This window comes from Bos indicus x Bos taurus, chromosome 7 (assembly GCF_003369695.1).
Source record: "Bos indicus x Bos taurus breed Angus x Brahman F1 hybrid chromosome 7, Bos_hybrid_MaternalHap_v2.0, whole genome shotgun sequence".
Taxonomy (NCBI): domain Eukaryota; kingdom Metazoa; phylum Chordata; class Mammalia; order Artiodactyla; family Bovidae; genus Bos; species Bos indicus x Bos taurus.
Window position 1 is genome coordinate 68,788,309 of NC_040082.1, and position 27,717 is coordinate 68,816,025.

Here is a 27,717-nt window from a genome sequence, read left to right on the forward strand (position 1 = left end):
GATGAATATATTCACTGTGGAGAATACAACATGTGAGAAATCTCCAATATTTTGTTATGGAAATATCAAGGATTTTTAGCCTAGATCACCATTACTATAATGTCTATATATATAGCAAATTTTATTTCTCTGAGTATCATTTTTAAAAAATGTGTAGACAAGGGAATCCCATGTATAGAGGAGCTTGGCAGGCTACATTCCATGAAGTCACAAAGAGTTGGACATGACTGAAGCGACTTAGCACAGCACATATAGGAAAATTTATTTCTCAGAGAATCATTTTTTAAAAATTTTAGATAAGAAATATTAGACTTATTTTTAGCTTGAGTGATTTGGATAAAGAAACCACATAGTTAACAGGCATATTTGTTCCATAATTAAAATACAAGTGATTTCTCAAAAAGCATATAATCTAATTTCAGCAACCAGCCAACTCAGATATGTAGTGTGGATTATCCCTTCAGAAGTCAAGAGTCATTATGAGCCATCTGAAGACTCATGAATTTCTGGGAAGTCAATGAGATTTTCTGTTATGTTTTTCTATGGAATTTAGCATACCACTCTAGGATATTAATAAAAATTATTTCTACCAAAGTGTGGAAGAAAGCATGTATGTTTAGAAATGAGACAGGATTAATCAAATACCAGGTGAAGAGAAGGGATTGAGAAACTGTTAATCAGAAGTATATCTAATAGTACATGTTGCTTATAATAGTCAATTGTAGTAGACAAAATTTCTCACCAATATGACCATTACTAACTCTATCCATTAAGATAAGGTGTATCCATGAAATATCCTGGTACAGGTCATTTTTCTGGAGAAGCAGACTAGAGTGCAATAGCACAGTTCAAACACCTGGAACAAATCATTTTATCTGTGTGATCTTAGTTAACTTCTCTAAGCTTTATTTTCTAGTCTGTAAAATTTGACATTTTTAAAATCTATATTGTAGGGTGTTATTAAGACTAAATGAAATCATGTTTGCAAAGTATGGATATTACCTGGGATATAGTTTAAAATATATATATATTTAATACTCATAACTATATAAGTATTTTTAAACAAATAAATACTATAGGAGGGAAGAGAGCTTACCCATACTTTAGACTATTCTATCTTTTCAATTTCCTTAGCCAGATTCATTCAGGGGATTCTTTGGCTTCACAGCAGCGTATTTTTTAATGTCTGTTTATATATCTTTTTTTTTTTTTTTCTCTTTTCTTACCTCTTACTTCATTATTGAAGGCATTGGCTTCCTTTCTATGTCTTTGCATGTGTTTTCTCTCCTCTGGGTGTAATGCAGAGCAGTAACTGGTATTTTGGTTTTTGGCTTTGGGGAAAAAAAAATTTTGTATGGTTCTGCCAAATTAACTAAAATTGTGCATTTTATTTGACAGAAAATCTGATTTAAAGCACAGCATAATTATCCATTATTTTATGACCTTTGTACTAATGTTAGGGGAAGCACATTGACTGAAACTACCCACCCTGGCCAGGCACCATAGAAACCATCTATATGAGTTGTTTTATGACAGGAGGTCCTGGTAAGGAACATGGAATTACCTCCTCCAATGCATGAAAGTGAAAAGTGAAAGTGAAAGTGAAGTCGCTCAGTGGTGTTCGACTCTTAGCGACCCCATGGACTGCAGCCTACCAGGCTCCTCCATCCATGGGATTTTCCAGGCAAGAGTACTGGAGTGGGGTGCCATTGCCTTCTCTGAACTAATAAGCCACTACCAACCAAAAGAGCCAAAAGGAGACACCACATGTCAGACCACCTCCCAGAATCCTTCTCACTGGCATTCAACTTGGCTGAACAAGGTGTGTACCACCAGGAAGGACTCTGAGTCAGAATGATTGGCTAAAGACAACCTGGAAAATAATCCCATCACCATAAAACCTGAGACTGTGAGCCATGTGGCAGAGTAGTTTGCCTTGGGTTCCCTTACCCTACTGCTCTCTGCTAGGGCACTCTTTCCCAATAAAATCTCTTGCTTTGATAGCTCATGTGTCTCCTCGGACAATTCGTTTCTGAGTGTTAGACAAGAGCCCAGTTTCGGGCCCTGAAAGGGGTCCCCCTTCCTGCAACGCTAATCTCTATCAAAAGTAATCATCTTAGCTTATTTTAATATACAGCTTTTGAATAAAATATAGCTCCATCCTGCTGTACTCCAGAAATACTGAGATATTTTGGAAATAATTATCATCTCCCTCAGACTTACCTTCTGAGAGGTAACAGGCAGGAAGGCCAGGGGTCTCCAAACTGAGGAAATAGGCTGCAAGAATCAGACAATTTTTATCTCTCCCTTAAGTAGCAGGAGGAAACAAATTACTAGTCCCAGATTTTTTTCCTTCTCCATACAAAATTAAAAGGAGGTTTTTCTGTGGAAATGTTTTTCTTAAGATATGTTAATGAAACTATGTATTTGCTTTGGAATTTGCCTTTCTCTGGTTCCACCTAAGACTAACTTTTTCTTTTCTCAAACCTTGGGCTGATAATAGCTCAACAAACCAGTATTCATATCAATTGTTTTATGGCTGGGGGATGACACACCTCATGCCATCCTCTCTCAAAAATGCATATTGTGGGAGAGGGGCCTGGTGAAACGCTGTCAGCCTTGAGGTGTCTCTCTTATCTGATTAATAGCTTTCTAACAGACATAAAACAGCTTGCTAAAGACTGGCAGGGGGCACTCTTCATCCCCCTTCTAATGTCTATATCAGAAGCTTTCTCTGTCCCCTTTTTATACCTTAATAAAACCCTGCTATACAAAAGCTCTTGAGTGATCAAGCCTGGTCCTTGGTCTTGAAGTTAAATCTTCTCCTTTGGGGATCACAAATCCAATACCATTCATCATAAGCTGTCACTTCCAAATGTTCCTAAGAAGACATGATAGTACTTGCTAGATAAAAATGCTTAAATTTCTAGAGAAAACCTATTTAATAAAATTTTGCTAAGTCATCTGAGATTTCTATTTGAAATCCCTCCAGGTTATCCAGTCCCTCGTCTTTAATTACAGTTATATATGTGATCACTCATTTTTTCTCCTAAGCCCTCATATAAAAATAGTTTTCTGTCTTTAAAGTGTGAATCTTATTAATATTTAATATCAGTATAGAAGTTTGTCACTTTCTAGATTAGTAATATAAATTCCTTAATTCTTGTCACCTGTTTTTTCTGACTGATTCATATATTAATCACTCTATATTCACACTCCTTTTAAAAAATCTTTCATAATTTCTAATTATTTCATTATTAACTATATAAGTTCCAAAAGAACATTTGGGTTCCTCATTTTAAAATGAGTAAATACTCATTGAGCTGTAAGCTTTATTATCTCTAAATAAAACTATTAAATTCACTATTTATTTTTAAATTGATTCACAAGTAGAGTGAATTGACTTGAGATTTGGAGTCATTTGACTTGAGATTCCTATACTAGAGATGTCAATATTGTTTTAATTTATTCCTTTTTTGAAAACTTGACATTTGTGGTCAGATTCTCTTGATTCTAGTACTGGTTGTCTTGTTACTGTCTCTAGATACTATATGATTAGTTAATTTTTCTTCCATGAAATAATTTGACTCCCTAAGATTTTTATTTGCTCTCTTACTCTTTCATTAATATTATGATTACTGCATCTATATATCTTCACTCAATATTTTTTCTGAATACCAGATCCTAACAAATGCTTGTTAATTATAAATTTTATGATATTCTTCTTTCATCTTATTTTCATGTCCAATTCTGAACTATTATCTTTCCATGAATCTATCACTCTTTTAATATTAACTTCAATTTTTAAGTCATTCTCCATCTTGTTAATGATGTTTCTGCTCAGGAGTAATGTAGGATAGGAATAAGGTCCTTAGAAGGGAAATATATGAATTTTCAAAAATACTGCCCATTCACATGCAAGAATACTTGAGTTATATTACATTCTCATTAGCTACATAAACAGAAATAGCATTTTCTTTCATCACAACCTCAAAAATAATTTTCTACCAATACAATATTGTAAAGTAAAAAAAAAAAAAATTGAACACACACACACACAAAATCATTTTCTATTGCTTAATGAAAAAAAAAAAAACACTTTGTAAACCTATTTGTAAGAAATGGTTTCTCATAATTATATGAATTTTCATTACTGATTTGAGTAGCTGTTTTATATGTTTATTAGTGATTCAGATTTCTTCTTCAGTAAGTTGTTTTAAAATCAGTACTTTATCCCTTTTGAAAGCAAAACGATAGAAACATAATTTCGTATTTTTCATATATATTTCCAATTCTCATGTAGTCATGGCAAGCTACAGTCCATAGGGTCGCAAAGAGTTGGACATGACACAGCACAACACAAAGCACAGCTTACGTAGTATATAGGTGAATATCTGTTTGTGTGTATGAATGTACACACTTAAAAATCATAAACATCAGTACATTTTAGGCCTCATAATGATTTTAAAACTCTGATTCTTGCAAAGTACTAATGTGCATGGGACTGTTCTGAGTGTCTCAAAAATATACACTCATATAATCCACGCCATTTTCCCATTATTACAATTTTCACCCCATTTGACAGACATAAAAACTGAAGCACAGAGAATATGCTAATTTGCCCATGGTTACATATCTAGTGAGAAGGCTGAGTTGTGAAGACAAGTCTCTGACTGCAGAGTTTTTGCCTGACTATATAATATCCAGGGAGAGAAAGAAATACCCAAGTCTAATATTTGTTTTCATGTGTGTATCCTAAGTCACTTCAGTCAGCATTGGTAAGCAGGTTCCCTATCACTAGCACCATCTGGGAAGCCATAGGCAGTGCAATTAAATTAGGCAAAGTTTGAGACAGGAATGAATTAATAGAACTGGATTTCTTGGAGGATTATGCTTCAAAGTATATCTTTCAGAAGAACCATAAATATGTCTGCAAAAAAAGAGCATGATAATTCAGGCTATCCCAAGTACAGAGTCCCTAGAAGAGCTTGTCTGGTGATTCCATAGACACAAACAGTAAAAACATACGTCTGGAAGTAAATAATGAAAAGTCAACATCAAGTTGTATAAACAAAATGAGATCATCTCTGTAAAGATGAACACTAAAATATAGAAAGGCCATTAAAAGAAAATAAGCAATAATCACATAGAGGAAAAATATTTTAAAAGATGCACAGTTGCCTCAATGTCAAAAAAGTAATAGAGTGACACTAGCAATGAACAATAAGAAAATAAAATTAAGTAAACAGTTCATATGTCATACCATCAAAAGAATAATATATTTACTAATAAATTAAACAAAATAACAGATTTTTATGCTTGCAAAATTTTGAGAAAAAGAAACACTAAGAGAAAGAAATTCAAAGATATTCTGTGTCAATCAATTAGAGGAATATTATTGTTAAGTTGGAAACATCCCCCAAATTGATTTATAGATACAATACCATCTCTATAAAAAAGTTCCAGCTGCTGTATTTCAGAATTGTCAAGCTAATCCTAAATTTTATGGTATTTCAAGATACCTAGAATATCTTAAGCAAGTGTTACCAAGAACAAAGAAAATTCACACTATCAGGGGAATATGTAATTTCCTCGGTTTTGTCTTGTCACAACAAAAAATTGAAATAATGGACGTTAAAGCCTTTGGCGTGTCACAGCTCTCGGACAGTATTACAGCTCTGTGTTACAGTTCAGTTTTATTTAGAAAATAAAGGAAAATATATCCTCAAGGCATGAGGGCATGCCAACCCAAAAGTCACGAAGAATAGAGAGAAAGAGACCCTGGCCCCTTGGCTCCTCTTTTTATATGTTTTTCCTCCCTCTGGGCCTGGCACATGTAAATTGGACTGGCCAGGAGTGCTGTTTGTTCTACCCGAGGTCCTTATTCTGGTCCTCGGACCTTCCTTTTTTCTATTTTCATGGGCTTTTCCCTTCCTTGTGAAAAGAAGGAAGGGAATGCCACCATCATTCTGGACTCCTTTTTCCTATTCTAACTACCTAACAACAGTTTCTGAGTTTTCATTTACATTGAAACTACAGTAATCAAGGCAGTACAGCAATAATGAAAAAATAAATATGTAGATGCGTGAAATAGAATTAACAGTTCAAGAGTAATTATATCTATCTATGGTCAACTGATTTTCTACAGACATACCAAAAATAAAAATAATGGAGAAAGCAGTGTCTCTTCAATAAATGGTGCTGTGACAACTGGATATAGCAAAGCAAAATAATAAAGTTGACTCGGTCTCACACCATACACAAAAAATTCCTTCAAAGGTACCAATGACATAGATACAAGAACTAAAACTATAAAACTCAAGAGGGAAACGTTGATCTTTTGACTTTGTATTAAATGATGATTTTCCAGAAATTATGCAAAAATCTTAAGCATTAAAATGTTGAATAATTTGGACTATATCAAAATAAAACAAATTTGTAAATTCTAATTCTAAGGATGCTATTAACACAGTGAAAACACAACACACTGAAAGGGAAAATATTTGCAAAATATATCTGATAAGAGTCTATTATCCAGAATATAAAAGAAGCCTAAAAACTCAACAACAAAAATACATTTATAATCAGTTTTGTAAGGAATGGTTTGAGATGAGGCAAAGAGGAAAGGAAGATGACCTCAAGGGAGATAGGTAACCTTTTATTCAGGCAAAGAGGGGTGACAGTTGGCCTAATGATCAGGCTGAGCATGCGAGGGATCAGGGAGGCTTCATATTTAAGGGAAGGTTTGCAGAAGTGATAACGGAGGTTTTTAGCCAGGCAGGCATTTTGGGTATTCTTTAGCTGAGATGACAATTGCAGGCAGTGGAAAAGTCCAGGTAGGGGATGGAAAGTGATGCAATCTGTCCGGAGTATTGGGGTGAGGCTTAAACTTCACGATTGTTATCCCTGAAGTCAAGTGGTTCAGCAAGGGCCCTTGAGTTCATTATCTTCTTTTTCCAGGCCTGAGGGCGAGGTCTTTATCTTCTTTTCTAAGCCTTAAGTGAAATCGCTCAGTCGTGTCCAACTCTTTGTGACCCCATGAATCGCAGCATGCCAGGCCTCCCTGTCCATCACCAACTCCTGGAGTTCACTCAAACTCATGTCCATTGATTCGGTGATGCCATCCAGCCATCTCATTCTCTGTTGTCCCCTTCTCCTCCTGCCCCAATCCCTCCCAGCATCAGAGTCTTTTCCAATGAGTCAACTCTTCACATGAGGTGGCCAAAGTACTGGAGTTTCAGCTTTAGCATCATTCCTTCCAAAGAAATCCCAGGGATGATCTCCTTTAGAATGGACTGATTGGATCTCCTTGCAGTCCAAGGGACTCTCAAGAGTCTTCTCCAACACCACAGTTCAAAAGCATCAATTCTTCGGCGCTCAGCCTTCTTCACAGTCCAACTCTCACATCCATACATGACCACTGGAAAACCATAGCCTTGACTAGATGGAACTTTATTGGCAAAGTAATGTCTCTGCTTTTCAATATGCTATCTAGGCTGGTCATAACTTTTCTTCCAAGGAGTAAGCGTCTTTTAATTTCATCACTGCAGTCACCATCTGCAGTGATTTTGGAGCCCCCCAAAATAAAGTCTGACACTGTTTCCACTGTTTCACCATCTATTTCCCATGAAGTGATGGGACCAGATGTCATGATCTTCGTCTTCTGAATGCTAAGTTTAAGCCAACTTTTTCACTCTCCTCTTTCACTTTCATCAAGAGGCTTTTTAGTTCCTCTTCACTTTCTGCCATAAGGGTGGTGTCATCTGCATATCTGAGGTTATTGATATTTCTCCCAAATCTTGATTCCAGCCTTTGATTCTTCCAGCCCAGCGTTTCTCATGATGTACTCTGCATAGAAGTTAAATAAGCAGGGTCACAATATACAGCCTTGACGTACTCCTTCTCCTATTTGGAACCGGTCTGTTGTTCCATGTCCAGTTCTAACTGTTGCTTCCTGACCTGCATATAGGTTTCTCAAGAGGCAGGTAGGGGGTCTGATATTCCCGTCTCTTTCAGAATTTTCCACAATTTATTGTGATCTACACAGTCAAAGGCTTTGGCATAGTCAATAAAGCAGAAATAGATGTTTATCTGGAACTCTCTTGCTTTTTCCATGATCCAGCGGGTGTTGGCAATTCGATCTCTAGTTCCGCTGCCTTTTCTAAAACCAGCTTGAACATCTGGAAGTTCATGGTTCACGTACTGCTGAAGCCTGACTGGAAGAATTTTGAGCATTACTTTACTAGCATGTTAGATGAGTACAATTGTGTGGTAGTTTGAGCATTCTTTGGCATTGCCTTTCTTTGGGATTGGAATGAAAACTGATCTTTTAAAGTCCTGTGGCTATTGCTGAGTTTTCCAAATTTGCTGGCATATTGAGTGCAGCACTTTCACAGCATCATCTTCCAGGATTTAAAATAGCTCAACTGGAATTCCATCACCTCCACTAACTTTGTTCATAGTGATGCTTTCTAAGCCCCACTTGACTTCACATTCCCGCATGCCTGGCTCTAGGTGAGTGATCACACCATCGTGATTATCTTGGTTGTGAAGATCTTTTTTGTACAGTTCTTCTGTGTATTCTTGCCACCTCTTCTTAATATCTTCTGCTTCTGTTAGGTCCATACCGTTTCTGTGCTTTATCGAGCCCATATATGCATGAAATGTTCCCTTGGTATCTCTGATTTTCTTGAAGAGATCTCTAGTCTTCCCCATTCTGTTGTTTTCCTCTATTTCTTTGCATTGATTGCTGAGGAAGGTTTTCTTATCTCTCCTTGCTATTCTTTGCAACTCTGCATTCAGATGCTTGCTGCTGCTGCTGCTAAGTCGCTTCAGTCATGTCCGACTCTGTGAGACCCCATAGATGGCAGCCCACCAGTCTCCCCCGTCCCTGGGATTCTCCAGGCAAGAACACTAGAGTGGGGTGTCATTTCCGTCTCCAATGCAGGAAAGTGAAAAGTGAAACTGAAGTCGCTCAGTCGTGTCCAACTCTTCACGACCCCATGGACTGCAGCCTACCAGCCTCCTCTGTCCATGGGATTTTCCAGGCAAGAGTACTGGAGTGGGGTGCCATTGCCTTCTCCCATTCTGATGCTTATATCTTTCCTTTTCTCCTTTGCTTTTTGCTTCTCTTCTTTTCACAGCTATTTGTAAGGCCTCCCCAGATAGCCATTTTGCTTTTTTGCATTTCTTTTCCATGGGGGTGGTCTTGATCCCTGTCTCCTGTACAATGTCACGAACCTCAGTCATCAGGCATTCTATCTATCAGATCTAGGCCCTTAAATCTATTTCTCACTTCCACTGTATAATCATAAGGGATTTTATTTAGGTCATACCTAAATGGTCTCTTGGTTTTCCCTACTTTCTTCAATTTAAGTCTGAATTTGGCAATAAGGAGCTCATGATCTGAGCCACAGTCAGCTCCCGGTCTTGTTTTTATGACTATATAGAGCTTCTCCATCTTTGGCTGCATAGAATATAATCAATCTGATTTCAATGTTGACCATCTGGTGATATCCGTGTGTAGAGTCTTCTCTTGTGTTGTTGGAAGAGGGTGTTTGCTATGACCAATGCGTTCTCTTGGCAAAACTTTATTAGCCTTTGCCCTGCTTCATTCCGTATTCCAAGGCCAAATTTGCCTGTTACTCCAGGTGTTTCTTGACTTCTTACTTTTACATTCCAGTCTCCTTTAATGAAAAGGACACATTTTTTTTGGTGTTAATCCTAAAAGGTCTTGTAGTTCTTCATAGAAGCATTCAACTTCAGCTTCTTCAATGTTACTGGTTTGAACATATACTTGGATTACTGTGATATTGAATAGTTTGCCTTGGAAACGAACAGAGATCATTCTGTCATTTTTGAAATTGCATCCAAGTACTGAATTTCGGATCTTTTGTTGACCATGATGGCTACTCCACTTCTTCTAAGGAATTCCTGTCCGTAGTAGTAGATATAATGATCATCTGAGTTAAATTCACCCATTCCAGTCCATTTTAGTTCACTGATCCCTAGAATATCGATGTTCACTCTTGCCATCTCCTGTTTGACCACTTCCAATTTGCCTTGATTCATGGACCTAGCATTCCAGGTTCCTATGCAATATTGCTCTTTACAGCATCGGACCTTGCTTCTATCACCAGACACATCCACAACTGGGTATTGTTTTTGCTTTGGCTCCATCCCTTCATTCTTTCTGGAGTTATTTCTCCACTGATCTCCAGTAGCATATTGGGCACCTACTGACCTGGGGAGTTCCTCTTTCAGTATCCTATTATTTTGCCTTTTCATACTGTTCATGGGGTTCTCAAGGCAAGAATACTGAAGTGGTTTGCCATTCCCTTCTCCAGTGGACCACATATGCTACATCCTAAATAGGCAAAACCACATAGACAAAAAATAGTGCTTGCCTTCAGTTGTGGGAGAAGGGAATGATGAATGAATGCTAATGGGTATAATAAGTATGAGCATACTTTGGGGGGTTCTTTTGAAATTAGATAATGATAATGATTGCATTTATCTGTGAGTCTACTGAAAAATAACTGAACTCTGCACTTTAAAGTGTTGAGTTTCATTGTATGTGAATTTTATTTTAAAAAATCCTGAAAATATATATATATATTTAGAATATTCTGCATATCTCAAAAATTGTCATTTTTCTAAAAAGAGATACAACATATTACAACCCATGGACATCTCATTTAAGTATAAAGTCTAATAGTTTAAAAAAACATTTATAGAGCAATAACAAATTGCATAATAAAGATTGGATTACAGTTATATATACATAAATCAAGTTAATCTCATGAGCATATAAGGATTGTTTTTAAAGATGTAGATTATTTACCTTTGTAAATTGCAATAAATTAATGACTCTTTGGTTGCATCAATGTGTGGGTACTCAGCAGAACATTAGAACAGCTGTTATGGGCATTCAGAGACCATAAGTTTCCTCTAAGGAAAAAAAAATTCAGTTTTGTGGCATAATTTATAGGAAATATTTTTTTACAGCTGTGTACAAAATCATGATTAGCAATTCTAGAAACTGTTTGTTAGTTTTCTAGTACCTTCAAATAGATTTTAGTTATCAATATAAGGTTGAGTGACAAAGTCAATTACAATAAAGATGAAGGTTGTGCAGCTTAAACAAATAAATATTTTATGTGGACTCATTAAAATATTCACTTTCTTTTTAAAGGCAAAAAAAAAAAAATGTATAAGTCCCTGTTAGCTTATCTAGACATATGACTTATTTGACAGAATTGTCAATGTTAACTATCAATTTCTAAATTCTTTGGAATTAAGTAGGGAAGAGTTGGGAATAAAAGTCAAAACATTGGTTCAAATAGGGCTAAAATGAAGGCAAGTTCATTTAAGGTAAGTAATTATTAAATAGAGATTTAAGTGGTTCAACTCCAACCTTTTGTCTTGGATAAAGCAAAATCATCAGACTTATACCTGAGTTAAAAGACAGGCATCCTAAAATCAGGTACTTATGTCTAACAACTAGTGGTATAAAAGAAATTCACAGTGGTGAAGCTGCCTATGCTGTTATCTAAACTGTCTTCTTGACCTGTGATGTTTATATAAACTATAAATGAAGGTATTTTAAATTGGAAATAAAAGTGGGAGAATAATATACCAGGAAGAATAAGACGATGCAAGGGACTCAAGTTTCCGGGAAGGAGTACTGATCACAGTGGGCACTCAAAGATGCTGTATACAATTAATTTTCCTTTTTCTCAACAGTTTCTGAAATCCTTTAGATACCTCTTTGTTTCGAAGACTGTAGATGAGAGGGTTCAGCATCGGGGTGAGGATGGTATAAAAGGCTGATACCACCTTGTCCTGGTCCGGTGTGTGATTAGAAGCTGGTCTCATATACATAAACATGGCAGCTCCATAGTAGAGTCCAACCACAGACAGATGTGAGGAGCAGATGGTGAAGGCCTTGCGGCGACTTTCCTTGGAATCCATGCTGATGACAGCTTGAAGAACTCGTGAATAGGAACCAATAATCACAGAGACTGGAAAAACCAGCATCACCACACAACAGATAAAAAGCAAATTTTCAAATGCAGAGGTATCTGCACAAGATAGAGGTAAAAGGGCAGCAACATCACAGAAAAAGTGATGAATTTCCAGGGAGCTGCAATAAGGGAATGAGAAGGCTGCTACAAGCACAATGATCCCATCAAGAAACCCCAAGATCCAGGAAGCAACAGTCATGAAGACACAGCATTTCTGATTCATCAGGATGGTATATCGAAGAGGGTGGCATATAGCCACATAGCGATCATAGGCCATGACAGCCAACAGGAAGCATTCAGCTCCAAGTAGGGAAACATAGAAGAATATCTGGATGCCACAGCCTGCTAGAGAGATGGATTTCCTGCCAGACAAGTAGTTGAAGGCCATCTTGGGTACAGTAGTAGAGATGAGCATGAGGTCCATGAGGGACAATTGGCTAAGGAGCAAGTACATAGGGGTGTGGAGCTGGGTGTCCAGGTAGATAAGAAGAACCATGAGAGTGTTTCCCATGAAGGCCACTGTGAAGATGCCCAAGACCAGAGAGAAAAGGAAGATGTGTGTGGGTCTGTAATCAAAGATTCCTAACAGGATGAAGTCCAAGTTGAAGGTCTGGTTTCTCCAAACCATCCTGGAAAATTTGTGTTATCTGCAAGATCCAGAATGCGTAGAAACTTGTTTATTAGTTTTCAAATGCATACCAGGTCAGCGTATTCAAGTGCACACTGCATTGTATGCATGCATAAGAACTCACCAACCTTCAGTTACCTCCTCTTTGGTCACAATAAGTTATGTGATTTGGTCCATTGTTTTCTAGTCATTTTCCCATCCAGACTTCCCAAATAACAACTTCAATAACCATTTTCCTTATTTCCCAGAAAAGAAAAATGTATATTATTGACTAACTCAAAGGTACACAGTCAATACAGAATCTAGGAGAAAAATAATTACAAGTGTCTGTTGCTAAATTTTATGAAATATCCTTGATCACATAGTATTCTCTATTGACAGTTGTATTTGTCTTAACATGTCTCCACTGTGTTCTCACCTAACTACAGAATTCCTTTTCTCTTGATTCCTTCTACCATTTTACCTGCTTCTTGTGTGTGGTACCAGCCCAGTGAAACATTGCATTGGAACAATATTGTGGTCAGTTACTTAGTCCTGCCTGACTTTTTGCGACTTCATGAACTGTAGCCCACCAGGCTCCCCTGTCCATGGAATTTTCCAGACAAGAATACTGGAGTGGTTGCCATTTTCTGTTGTTGCCATTTCCTACTCTAGGGGAATCTTCCTGTTGCAGCGATTGAACCAGCATTTCTTATACCTCCTGCATTGGCAGGCAGATTCTTTATTACTGTGCCTTCTGGGAAGTCAAGGTCAATGTTATTATCCTCAAAGGAGAATCTATATAGCTAATTCAGAGAAGGGTTTAGTAATGTACATTTTAACTTTTCCATCTCAGACTAAGCCTCACAAACTTCTTAATTCATCAAAACTCCCATTATGCTTTTATTTCTCCTTGATATAAAGTAATCTATTTTTTCTTAATTTCTTATCATCTTATTTTTAATTCAGCTTTAAACAAAATCTAGGTTTTGTCTCACTCATATCATGCTTTTTGATATTGAATATCCACTGATCCACTGACCCTAGATTGTTTACCATGGTGAATGTTTATCTTTGTGTAAAGCATTTATCTTTCATTTCATTAAAACAATTCTAAATAAGCAGTGTTTTTTCAAATATGTTCTGTAGAATTTTATTAAATTGTAAAGAAACCCAATTATCTACTTTTTTTCTCTAACACTTTAATGAAAAATGGAGATACATCAAGCTTTTTTATGTAAAATCCACAGCCTAATTGTGACTATTGTACACAAGTGCTCAGTTTCTCATTTGTGTCTCTGACTCTTTGAGGCCCCATGGACTGTAGCCCTGTGTACATCAAACCAAATAACGTGTATTTCCAAGGATATAGCAGGTTCCTGAAAATTGTTGTATGATCTATTTTGTAATGATATAAGGCTTATGCCTCTACAACATTTTATGTAGGATGGGAACATTTCTTCAAAATATTTTTGCTGCAAAAATTTTCCCTAGCAAATATCCTGTTTATGTATTGATATTCAAAATTAATTTTCATTAATTATACTTAAGGGGCTTCCCTAGTGGCTCAGTTGGTAAAGAATCTGCCTGCAATGCAGCAGACTGGAATTTGATTCCTGGGTAGGGAAGATCCCCTGGAGAAGGAAATGGCAACCCACACCAGTATTCTTGCCTAGGAAATCCCATGGACAGAGGAGCTGGGCAGTAGAAATATCCTCAGAGATATTTTTGCTGTTAACAGCACACTAAAATGCCATGGCTTTATTTTAATGGAATTAAAATGTTATGTCAGTTTAAAAAAAAAAAATCATTCCCTGTTCTAACATTTGAGCATAGTAGAGAGCCTTACAGAATCAGATATACTGAATATTGCAATTGGGGAATAATTCCTTAGGTCAAAAATTCTTTTCTTTGTATAACAAGTGTGTGTTAGGTATTTTCACCTATTTAAATGACGACTATGTGTTGAGAGAATCCAAACTTTCTACAACAAAATATATATCAAAATTTTAATAACTCTATAAATAAATAAATATGGTCTTATTCCCAAGGTAGTCAACATAAAGAACTGCTAACTTCTTTCTTTATTCTCTTAATTTAAAATTTGGATTCAGTGTTACAATTAAATATGAAATTGGAAAATTCTGACATCCAAGATACTTCCCTACTTTTCATACTTCTATATTCTTTCATACTAATTATAATGGAAATTGAAGAATAAGACCCAGAGAGGTGAAACACACACACACACACACACACACTATAAAGAAAAAAAGTGACTTAATGATAGAAAAATTAAATGTATGGAAGACTTTTAGTGGCATATGAGGAAATGAGTGGTTAAAAAAAAAAGAGCTGATAACATAAAGGAAAAGAGAAAAACAAGACTGATGGCTCAAAGTCTTAGATGATTGGATACTCTGAAATATTAATGGATATGGAAGAAGAAAAGACAGCATAAATCATGGACCCTGATACTCATAGGGCTCTGGAAGAATGTACAACTACACTGGAGTCAAGCATTCTCTAGACTTTGTGATATTACCAAACTGAAGATTTCCATTTATGCACTTCAAAATATTCCGTATTCCCACATCTTACAAGTTTCAAGAAAAGTTCACAAGAAAAGTGAAAGTGAATATGCTCAGTCATGTCCGACCCTGGGACCCCATGGGCCGTAACCCACCAGGCTCTTCTGTCTATGGAAATCTCTAGGCAAGAATACTGGAGTGTGTAGCCATTCCTTTCCTTAGGGAATCTTTTTGACCCAGGGATAGAACCCAGGTCTCCCACATTGCAGGCAGATTCTTTACTATCTGAGACACCAAGAAAGCCTCACAGACTGTACAGTTTCACAACTCAAACTTCATCGAATTCTTCTTTTCTTTGCTTTGATGGCACCAATTCCAAGAATTTTACTAACTGGTATATTTTGTGAGATATTTGGAACATAAACAAAGAAATGGGGTTCTCTTCTGTTTCACATCACTTTCTCCAATAATTTGTAAACTGAAAAGTTGTACTATGTGGTGTCTAGGGAATTTTTCATAACTAAACATTCATGAGTCTCTTTCAAAGCAGTATATTGAAGTATCATGGTTTATGATTATTTCATGAAGCCTTTTGAGGTGGGTCTCTAACAATTGGAAGATATATATGTATATCATATTTATCCAATAAATATGTCTAATAAATGAAAGATAATTTACTAAGGAGAGCAATTCTCTGTTTTCTCTTCTCTTATTTTTAGTATGAATGAGAAAGAGAGACAGGATGTGAAAGGAAATGATAATACTTCCATGATATTGTGTAAAACTGTATACAGTATGCTAAACATAGAAATATACATCAAACTTTAATAATAAGGATGAGAAAAGTTTGTATTTGTATAATCTATTGAGTGTCAAGATTTTTTTCATACACATTTGCTACTTGATTTTTTCATGGAAAGCATTTAAGGTCAATAGGGAAGGTAACAGAGTCTCAGAAAAAAGATCATTTTATATTTATACTTACAGGTAGTGAGTCACCTAATAAATCCTAGAATCTCTGAACTGGAAAGTGATAATCATTCTCTGATTCTGATTCTATTTCAGGCTTTCCTTCTGTCTCTTCTAGAAACATTTAGCAGTAGCTACTCAGATGGTCCAAAGGAGCCACATTTTAAAAGACTGAGCCATCATATGGTATCATGGACCTTAAATCCTTTACCTCCACAGAGAATTCAGTCCCTTGACTTTAATTATACAAAGGTATGCTCTCTTTCAGATGTTACATTGCATGTCAGAGGGCCACACAGTGGGATTGTTGGTAGAGAGAGAGAGAGACCTGGGATCAGAGGCTGGAGTGTCTGGTGTTTCACTGGGTCACTCATTGTTCGATAATTTCTCAAAAAAGATTCAACAAAATAAAAATAGGTTAACTGGACTCCATCCAAAATTAAAACTCCTGTGCTCCAAAGGGCACAATCATCATTGTGAAAGCTCTACATATGAGATAAAAAAGAATATTTATAAACCATATATTTGATATGGACTTAATATCCAGAATGTATTTTAAAAACTCTACAACTCAGTAAACTGATAAAAAATGAGCAAAGGATGTGAATGGATGTTTCTCCAAAGAAGATATACAAATGACCAATAAGCCAGTGAAAAGATACCCAACATACTAGTCATTCAGTTCAGTTCAGTTCAGTTCAGTTCAGTTGCTCAGTCATGTCTGACTCTTTGTGACCCCATGAATCGCAGCACGCCAGGCCTCCCTGTTCATCATCAACTCCAGGAGTTCACTCAGACTCACGTCCATCGAGTCAGTGATGCCATCCAGCCATCTCATCCTCTGTCGTCCCCTTCTCCTCCTGCCCCCAATGCCTCCCAGCATCAGAGTCTTTTCCAATGAGTCAACTCTTCGCATGAGGTGGCCAAAGTACTGGAGTTTCAGCTTCAGCATCATTCCCTCCAAAGAAATCCCAGGGCTGATCTCCTTCAGAATGGACTGGTTGGATCTCCTTGCAGTCCAAGGGACTCTCAAGAGTCTTCTCCAACACCACATTTCAAATGCATCAATTCTTCAGCCCTCAGCTTTCTTCACAGTCCAGCTCTCGCATCCATACATGACGGTGATTTATTCTGTGCCGTGTTGTTCAGTCATGTCTGATTCTTTGAGACCCTATGGACTGTAGCCTTTCAGGCTCCTCTGTCCATGGGGATTTTCCAGGCAAGAATACTGGAATGTGTTGCCATGTCCTCCTGACCCGGGGGTCTTTCCAGTCGAAGGATGGAACCCAGGTCTCCTGCATTGCAAGTGGATTCTTTATCCTCTGAGCCACAAGGGAAGCCGGAGAATACTGGGGTGAGTAGCTATCCCTTCTGCAGGGGATCTTCCCGACCCAGAAATTGAACCAGGGTTTCCTACATTGCAGGTGGATTCTGTACCAGCTGAGCTACCTGGCTCAGACAGTAAAGAATCTGCCTGCAATACGGGAGACCTGGGTTCAATTCCTGGGTTGGGAAGATACCTTGCAGGAGGGCATGGCAACCAACTCCAGTATTCTTGCCAGAAGAATCCCCATGGACAGAGAAACCTAGCGGTCTACAGTTCACGGGGTCTCAAAGAGTCAGACATGACTGAGCGACTAAGCATTCACATCGTGATTTACAGTGACAAAGATTATACAACTTTACTGTATATTTAAAATTTGTTAAGAGGTTAGATATTAAGTGTTCTGAACACACAAAAGCACTTTAAATGTGAACTGATGGATATTTTAACTTGCTTGATTGTAGTAATCATTTCATAAGGGATATGTAAATCAAAACGTCAGGTTGTATACCTTAAATATTTGCAATTTTATTTCTCAATTATATCTTAATAAGATGTGAAAAAAAATGAAGTTGATTTCATTGGAATACTTTGTTTATATTCTCTAGCTCTATAACCTTGCACAATTTACTTAAGTAGCCCATCTTGGAAGAAAAATGGAGATCATAATATCCATGTTAAAGTACCTCCAAAACAATGTTTATAAGTGTTCTGTGAGTTTACATACATGTTTTCAACAGTGACAGTTACACTGGAAGCACTCTGTATTTTTCCTCTCATTATTATGTGAAAAGGAGGAGAAATTTTAGGGGGTTCACAGTAATACTCAAGAAAAGTGACATAATTATCTACCCTGAATAAGTATTTTCAAAATAAAGAAGCTAATTCTGCTTCTTTGTCCTAGGAGAGAAGATGAAATACAATACAAACTATTATAATTAAAGACAAGGGAATGGGTTCCTCAGAGGGCTATAACGTTTTAAGTTTCTATCTTCTTACCATGAAGTGAAGTCGCTCAGTCAGGTCTGACTCTTTGCAACCCCATGGACTGTAGCCCACCGGGCTCCTTGATCCATGGGATTTTCCAGGCATGAATACTGGAGTGGGTTGCCATTTCCTTCTCCAGGGGATCTTCCTGACCTAGGGATTGAACCCAGGTATCCTGCACTGTAGGTAGACTCTTTACCGTCTGAGCTACCAGGGAAGCCCATTTCTTACCGTGAGTATAGCAAATAGAGACTCTCTAGGAAGGAAGTCCTTTTAATTGTAACTGTAGTTTCTATCTTCCTGGGAGCTATAATAAAAATGTAGTTTACAGCAGGTATGAATTCCAGATTCCAGGAGTACATACAGAATTTAAGTGGAAATGGATTAATAATTTACTGCTTAAAATATCTAAAAAGAGAGGTAGATTTTCACTTACATTGATATATATTCACATTCATGGATGTATCATGTATATAAAATTGTAGCAATATTGATTCTCTGTGAGGGTTAAACAATATAACGCATTTGAAAATTATATTGAAATAAATAGTATTATAGTGATTTGGAACCATTCTGTCTCAAGATATGCCTCAACTAAAGTTGATTACTTTGTCTTTTCAGTATTTTATCAGTAACTGTAACGTTGCTTATTGTGTGTTAAATGTTTGTTAATTATGGAAATATGAAAACATGCAAGATATATAATTTGTGTTTCCAGTAACCAACAATCTCAGTGAAATTATGTACCACGCACACCCATACAAAGAGGTAATGTAACTACCAAGGTGAGAATGTGTCTAAGCCAATGTCAAACTTTGTTGAACATGGAGATAATTGGTTTCACTACTTAACTGATTTTTCTACTAAGCACTTTATGGAATTCATTCAATTTTTCCATACATTATTAGTCTGAGGAAAGTTTTCTTTTAAGGTTAGAGAGTTGAGACATAAGTTACTAGCTTTAGCTTGTAGATGGGAAAGCTTGGATATTTTTTCCTTTTTTCATATAATATTTATATTACTCAGATGATAAAGAGCTTGGTGGTTGATTGAAGTCAGGAGGAAAAAAAAAGTGGCAGGAGAGAATAATGACATAACTGAGTGATTTGAAAGGTAGGCTTGAATCACAATCTCTTTTAATGAGCACGCCTCATATTAACAGATACTTTACAAGTTGCCATGTGCTCTTTTTAGACTTTTACATGTTTTTCTAATTGCTTAATGTAACTTGAATTAGACACAAAAGTTTATTAATGGCAAATTGATTATGCACAATTTTTGTGAACTGCTTTAAAACAACATTACCAGTGTTTTTAAAAAGCAGGTTGACACTATTCCTGATGATACAATTCTCGTGGTTCACACCAGTGATAACTGTTCTATCAATACTGATAAGCTTCTTCAAAAACTATATCATCTGTGTTTAAATTTTATATAATAGGATTAAATAAAGTTTCCCCTGTAATGTATTTTGTTTCTTTAACATTCTATTCTCGAGGCTCATTAATACCACCTGTAACTATGATTATTAATCCTATTATTGGTATATACTTGGGTTGTATATTGCTATTAGAAGCAGGGTCACTTGGTCACTTTTGCTCATATCACTTTACTCAGTTACGGTCCTCTCAAGAAGTAGCCACAATTTCCATGATTTATGGGTTGTTATTGCTTGGACAGATACATGTCATCACAGCATCATGAAATCCACGACTCTTCCTTGAGAAATGATGAGGTACAGTAAATCATTAGAACTAATAAATGAGCATACTGTGTCCTTCACAAATTGAAAAGTTTATTTTAAAAAAAGCAGTGTGGTTTAAGGCTTACCAGGTGACACCAGTATTAAAGAGTCTGCTTGACAATGCAGGAGACACAAGAGAAGTGAGTTCAATCCCTGGGTTGGGAATATTCTCTAGATAAGGAAATGGCAACCCATTCCTATATTCTTGCCTTGGGAATCCTATGGACAAAGAAGCCTGGTGAGCTACAGTCAATGGGATCACAAAGGGTTGGACATGACTGAATACACAGACAGGAGAAGCGGGCCACCGAGGATGAGATGATTGGATGGCATCAATGACTTAACGAACTTGAGCTTGAGCAAACTTAGGGAGAGAGTGGACAGGGAAGTCTGGCACACTACAGTCCATGGGATCACAAAAACTCGGGCATGACTTAGCGACTGAATAGCAACAACAATGAAGTTTAGATAAAATTAATACAAATAAAACCATAAAATTACAACTAAGGAAAAGAGAAAAGCTTGACAGGCAACCTGTGGTGGATTCATGTTGATGTATGGCAAAACCAAAACAATATTGTAAAGTAATTAGCTTCCAATTAAAATCAGTTCAGTTCAGTTCAGTCGCTCAGTCATGTCTAACTCTTTGCGACCCCATGAATCGCAGCACGCCAGGCTTCCCTGTCCATCACCAACTCCCGGAGTTCACTCAGACTCACGTCCATCAAGTCAGTGATGCCATCCAGACATCTCATCCTCTGTCATCCCCTTCTCCTCCTGCCCCCAGTTCCTCCCAGCATCGGGGTCTTTTCCAATGAGTCAACTCTTTGCATGAGGTAGCCAAAGTACTGGAGTTTCAGCTTTAGCATCATTCCTTCCAAAGAAATCCCAGGGCTGATCCCCTTAAGAATGGACTGGTTGGATCTCCTTGCAGTGCAAGGGACTCTCAAGAGTCTTCTCTAACACCACAGTTCAAAAGCATCAATTCTTCAGCACTCAGCCTTCTTCACAGTCCAACTCTCACATCCATACATGACCATTGGAAAAACCATAGCCTTGACTAGATGGACCTTTGTTCACAAAGTAATGTCTCTGCTTTTGAATATGCTATCTAGGTTGGTCATAACTTTTCTTCCAAGGAGTAAGCATCTTTTAATTTCATGGCTGCAATCACCATCTGCAGTGATTTTGGAGCCCCCCAAAATAAAGTCTGACACTGTTTCCACTGTTTCCCCATCTATTTCCCATGAAGTGATGGGATCAGATGCCATGATCTTCGTTTTCTGAATGTTGAGTTTTAAGCCAACTTTTTCTCCCTCTCTTTCACCTTCATCAAGAGGCTTTTGAGTTCCTCTTCACTTTCTGCCATAAGGGTGGTGTCATCTGCATATCTGAGGTTATTGATATTTCTCCTGGCAATCTTGATTCCAGCTTGTGCTTCTTCCAGCCCAGCATTTCTCATGATGTACTCTGCATATAAGTTAAATAAGCAGGGTGACAATATACAGCCTTGACGAACTCCTTTTCCTATTTGGAACCAGTCTGTTGTTCCATGTCCAGTTCTAACTGTTGCTTCCTGACCTTCATACAAATTTCTCAAGAGGCAGGTAAATAATTTTAAATTAAAAAAAAATTTAAAGAAGATTAAAAAAAAATTTACCTCATTATAGGAACATTTTAAAGAAATCAATAGGTATTCTGAAAAAATTCTCAAATTTATTTATTCCAGAAATGCTATTTTTTTATTTTCTTTCTGCCAAGACAGCTGCTAGTCAAAATGCTGTGCTTTATTTCACAGCAAATAGTCCCAGATAAGTTAAAATTTCAAGAGATATTTTGCCAAAGATCCATTTCTTGGGAAGAGCGTATAAAAACACCATGAGGAACCCCTGTTTATTCTGGAATGTATTTTAGTATTGTTTATATTCTGGGAGCCTGCAATGAGCATTTAAATTTGGGCCTCATCTTCTTGGTGGTTAAAAAATATATATTCTGTCATACACACACACACACACACACACACATATATATATTAGAATTAACATTTAGTTTCCTCATGAGAACCAATACTTGTTTATTTTTATACCCATTCAAGAGTAAATATCTACATGATTCTTTTATAGCTGGTAGTGGGTAATGCAGCATTCAATATCTTCCATCTATATAAATATTAAAATGTGCTAAATATTTTATATGACTGTTTCTTGCCACATTATCTGGAATTTTCACTGAGTGAAAATCAGTGAAAACAATTTCGGTGCATGGCTATGAAAGGAATTTTGAAGCAGCATACAAGTAAGTGTGAGTTTCTCTAAGTTTAAAGTGATCTAATTATGGAACTGAGAAACTTCAGAGAAAATATGTATGTTCTACATTTGTTAGCAAATGCTATTTAAAAATTAGATCACTCAACTGGACTTAAAAGCTTTATGGCAGACATGTCCAGGCGATATCCAATAGAAGTGTTCAAAATTTCATATCAGTTTAGTTACTGAGACAGATTTATCCCCGCATGTGCTAGCTAGGTATGAACTAACCTGACCAGATAGTTTCATCCTTGGAATCATGTTGCAGACAATTAAGGAGAAACATGGTGGATCTGTGGGCTAACACAAAGTCTTGTTTGGGTAAGCTGATTTATCTCAATAGTTCACAAGTTCAGAATAACTGGGCAGTCTATGACATGTCATTCAAAATACTTGAAGTGAAGTGAAGTGTAAGTCGCTCAGTCATGTCCAACTCTTTGCGACCCCATGGGCTATACAGACCATGGAATTCTCCAGGCCAGAATATTGGAGTTGGTAGCCATTCCCTTCTCCAAGGGATCTTCCCAAACCAGGTCTCCTGCATTGTGGGCAGATTCTTTACCAGCTGAGCCACAAGGGAAGCCCTCAAAATACTTGAGGGAAGTTATTTTTGGAAGTAAATGTAGCTATATAAGCACTTGAAATTATTGATGCAACATAATGGCCTTCTTCCTGTCTGAACTTAAGACTACTCCTGTTTGGGCACCAGGAGGGTATTCTGTGTGGGGGACCCACTCCCATTCCCCCAAAGCCCCTAAGATGCCCCTTGAAGGGACCAGTTTCTAAGCTATCAGTAACCAATAATATTCTTCTATTGGTATAGGGAGATGTACATAAAATTAAGGCCTGTTTCATCCTTCATGTTGTTTGACAAAAAAATATTTTCTCACTTTTTTTTTTTTTTAAAGATTGTATTCCTCAGTTCGTTAGATATACATGAGGCATCTTTAGAGGCAGTATTTAGTAGATTAGCATTTGCAGGTCACAATCGTTCACTGAAATTTTAAAATACTTTTGAAATTTCTCTTGTATCTCAAATGATGTTCACAATGTATATAAATAATTAAAACTCAAAGAAACTGCATTTTACTTGTTCAGTCACTAAGTTGTGTCCAACTCCTTCAGGACCCTAGAGACTGTGCCTGCCAGATTCCTCTGTCCATGGGACCTCCCAGGCAAGAGTACTGGAGTGAGTTGCCATTTCCTTCTCCAGGGCTTATTCCTGACCAAGGAATCAAACTGGTGTCTCCTGCATTGGCAGGTGAATTCTTCACCATTTAGCCACCTAGAAAGTCCTGGCATTTTATTATCTCTCCATTTAAACTATTTAAACTCAAGGAACTGAATTTAAGGTTCCATCTTCCTCTACAGATTTATCTTCCCTTGCCTAGATTACTCAGCTTTTGTAATTTATTTTGTTTTGTTTTTAGTCTCTTCACAAAAAGGCGATGCCTGAAATAGTGAATAAATTGCATTCTTGTTTAATTTTATATCCACCAGACTGGTCTTTCTAACTTATGACATTTTTTTTGTTATCTAGAATAATCTCCTAAGGTCTATTAATGTTGCTCACACATGTATAATTATCTCATACATTAAAATTTAAATGCAACAGTGAACAAGAAATATAGCTCTAACTTAGAACACTCTGTTTTTCCTAAACCTTTTGAACAGCTCTGCTATTTGCATGTGTGTTCTATTTATTAATTTCACCTCTGTGAAACTGATGCAAAGACTGTTCTTTCCTGTGATGTGGTCCATTTCTTACCTTCACTGTCTTTAGGCAAATGCCACCAGATAAGGGAGGTCGTCCTTGATTATTCTATTCAAAATTGAACACTCCAGTGTAATTCTAACAACTTCCTTTGACTTTTTTCCTCTATAATGGTGGTTTTTGTCACTATCTGATTAAAATATAAATGTTAAGTACTTTCTTTGCTGATTGTTGCATTATCCTTGGTGCCTAACACACAGATAAATCTCAATGTGTTGTTTTAATGAGTAGACCTCACTTTTCTCTGAATTTCTGTTTTTTTTATGTATGAATTTTCTATATGACATATTGGTAACATATGACATATTCCTAGGAATGCTCTAACATTGACTGGATTAAAGCAACAGAAATTTATCCTCTTCCAATTTTTCTTGTTTTAGTTGCTAAATCGTGTCTGACTCTTTGTAACCCAGTTAACTGTAGCCCATCAGGCTCCTCTGACCATGGGATTTCCCAGACAAGAAATACTGTAGTGGATTATCATCTATTTCTCCAGGGGATATTCCCAATCCAGGGGTAGAACCTACATCTCTTATGTCTCCTGCATTGGTAGTTGGGTTCTTTACCACCAACACCATATTTTATATGTAAGATGTACATCGCTATTGCTACTGCTAAGTCACTTCAGTCGTGTCCGACTCTGTGCGACCCCATAGAGGGCAGCCCACCAGGCTCCCCAGTCCCTGGGATTCTCCAGGCAAGAACACTGGAGTGGGTTGCCATTTCCTTCTCCAATGCACGAAAGTGAAACGGGAAAGTGAAGTTGCTCAGTCGTGTCCGACCCTCAGCGACCCCATGGACTGCAGCCTACCAGGCTCCTCCATCCATGGGATTTTCCAGGCAAGAGTACTGGAGTGGGGTGCCATTGCCTTCTTCAAAAATGTACTCATATCTATGTATAGAATATATATAGATTCTGAAAAGGTCTGGCTAGTCAAGGCTATGGTTTCTCCTGTGGTCATGTATGGATGTGAGAGTTGGACTGTGAACAAGGTTGAGCACCGAAGAATTGATGTTTTTGAACTGTGGTGTTGGAGAAGACTCTTGAGAGTTCCTTGGGCTGCCAGGAGATCCAACCAGTCCATTCTGAAGGAGATCAGCCCTGGGATTTCTTTGGAAGGAATGATGCTAAAGCTGAAACTCCAGGACTTTGGCTACCTCATGCAAAGAGTTGACTCATTGGAAAAGACTCTGATGCTGGGAGGGATTGAGGGCAGAAGGAGAAGGGGACAACAGAGGATGAGATGTCTGGATGGCATCACTGACTCGATGGACGTGAGTCTGAGTGAACTCCGGGAGTTGGTGATGGACAGGGAGGCCTGGCGTGCTGCGATTCATGGGGTCACAAAGAGTCGGACACAACTGAGCGACTGAAATGAACTGATATATAGAATATATATTATATATAATGCATATTACTTCTATCTATGTGTATACACGTATCACTGCAATCACTGCTTCCATTAATATGTGCCATTTTCCTTATATCTTTGTCTTCACATGGTCATTTTCCTAAAAGACACAGTTACATTGAATTAGGGTCTATACTATTCAAGTAAGACCATAACTTAACTAATTATATTCTTTATTAGGACTTAAACATATCTCTTTTTGAAGAAAATAAGTCACACCACACCAGCATGGTGTAAAATAAAGAACACACACTTTCTATTTACACAATTATATAATCGCTTTTCAACTCATTCACACACTGTACTGAATACTTGCTATAAATTACAAACCAAGCACTCTATACTATAATATAATTGGCAAGTATTTAATTTTTGTTAGCACTTACATTAATAACAAAAGTGCTCAGTACCATAGGAGTAAGGGCTTAGATCTTACTCTCCCTCTTTGTTACCATTATTCCACATACTTATTTAACTATATTTTTTCCTCTGTCAACTTATTGGTAAGTGACTTCTGATGTTTCAGGATGCTTTGTTTTTGCTTTTGAGAATTTTCCTTTATATAGAAAACTTATCAAAAATATAATATTTCATATTAATACCCTAATTTTTCAATTAAGATTAAAAAAAATGTTTAGAGGTTGAACTCGGGGCAATTTCACAGTTTTATAAATGAGGGAGGTATCAGGAAGATTTATTTCTCTTTAATACTATACTCCTTGATTCCTAAGATTCCTAAATCTCATCATGCCATATTGGTTAAAAACCTACACAATTTTACAGAATCATATTCTCTGTAAGGCATTATGGAAATGTTTACCAAACCAATAAGCATACATTTTCTTTTAATAGTTAAAGAACACATTCATCATGGCATGGGAATTTCAGACCTTTAATTCTGATTTCATACTGCTGGGAATCTTTGATCATAGGCCCACCCACATCTTCCTCTTCTCTCGGGTCTTGGGCGTCTCTGCAGTGGCCATCATGGGAAACACTCTTGTGGTTCTCTTCCTCTACCTGAACGCCCAGCTCCACACTCCTATGTATTTCCTCCTCAGCCAGTTATCTCTTACGGACCTTGTGCTCATCTCTACCACTATCCCCAAGATGGCCTTCAACTACCTGTCTGGTAGCAAGTCCATTACCATGGCAGATTGTGCCACACACATTTTCTTTTATGCATCACTAACTGGCTGTGAATGCTTCCTCTTGGCAGTCATGGCTTATGACTGTGATGTTGCTACATGCCATCCACTAAGATACACCAGTCTCATGAGACTCAAAATTTGTGGACTTATGACTGCGTCTTCCTGGGTCCTGGGTTCTACTGATGGTGTCATTGATGCTGTAGTTACATTTTCCTTCTCCTGTTGTGGATTCTGGGTAATAGCCCACTTCTTCTGTGATTTCCCTTTTCTTCTAGTTATCCAATGCAATGACACTTCAATATTTGAAGAAGTTCTCTTTTACTGCTGTATAATGATGATTCTTTTCCCTGTAGCAATCATCATTGCCTCCTATGCTCGAGTTCTTCTGACTGTCATTCTCATGGGATCTGGGAAAGGTCGCCACAGAGCTTTTGCCACCTGTTCCTCCCATCTCATGGTAGTGGGAACGTACTATGGAGCAGTTTTGTTTATGTACATGCGGCCTGCTTCTAATCATTCCCCCACCCAGGACAGGATGATGTCTGTCTTCTACACCATCCTCACTCCCACACTGAATCCCCTCATCTATAGCTTCCGCAACAAGGAAGTGGCCTGTGCGTTCCAGGTTTTCAGGAAGGGTAAGACTGGAGAGTAAGTTGCTAATTATCTGCATTCTTTGCTTTCTTCTACATTTTTCTCTTTAATACTCTTCTTTTTCCATTCAGTTCTAAAAATAGCACTTATAATGTACATATTTTTGGAATAACTTATTCTGTGAAACTAAGTACTTTTTCTGTTTTGCAGGAAACTATGTCAAATAGCCATTATTACTTTATATTCAATCCTATTATGACTTTATTATACAACATATTATTTGAATAAGGAC

At 37.2% G+C, this 27,717-nt stretch overlaps 2 protein-coding genes across 2 annotated transcripts; one reads left to right on the forward strand and one right to left on the reverse strand.

Moving 5' to 3' along the window:
• Positions 1 to 11,703: 11,703 nt before the first annotated feature.
• LOC113896284 (olfactory receptor 2M4-like) lies at positions 11,704 to 12,654 on the reverse strand. The gene has a single exon (XM_027548521.1). The coding sequence runs from the start codon at positions 12,652 to 12,654 to the stop codon at positions 11,704 to 11,706; it is 951 nt and encodes a 316-aa protein (XP_027404322.1).
• Positions 12,655 to 26,550: 13,896 nt separating this feature from the next.
• Positions 26,551 to 27,486, forward strand: LOC113896597 (olfactory receptor 2M3-like). The gene has a single exon (XM_027548827.1). It carries the CDS (start codon positions 26,551 to 26,553, stop codon positions 27,484 to 27,486), a length of 936 nt encoding a protein of 311 aa, XP_027404628.1.
• Positions 27,487 to 27,717: the final 231 nt, after the last annotated feature.

Excerpts from the sequence above, each read along its gene's own strand:
- LOC113896284 (XM_027548521.1), bottom strand. The coding sequence starts at position 12,654 with ATGGTTTGGAGAAACCAGACCTTCAACTTGGACTTCATCCTGTTAGGA.
- LOC113896597 (XM_027548827.1), top strand. The coding sequence starts at position 26,551 with ATGGCATGGGAATTTCAGACCTTTAATTCTGATTTCATACTGCTGGGA.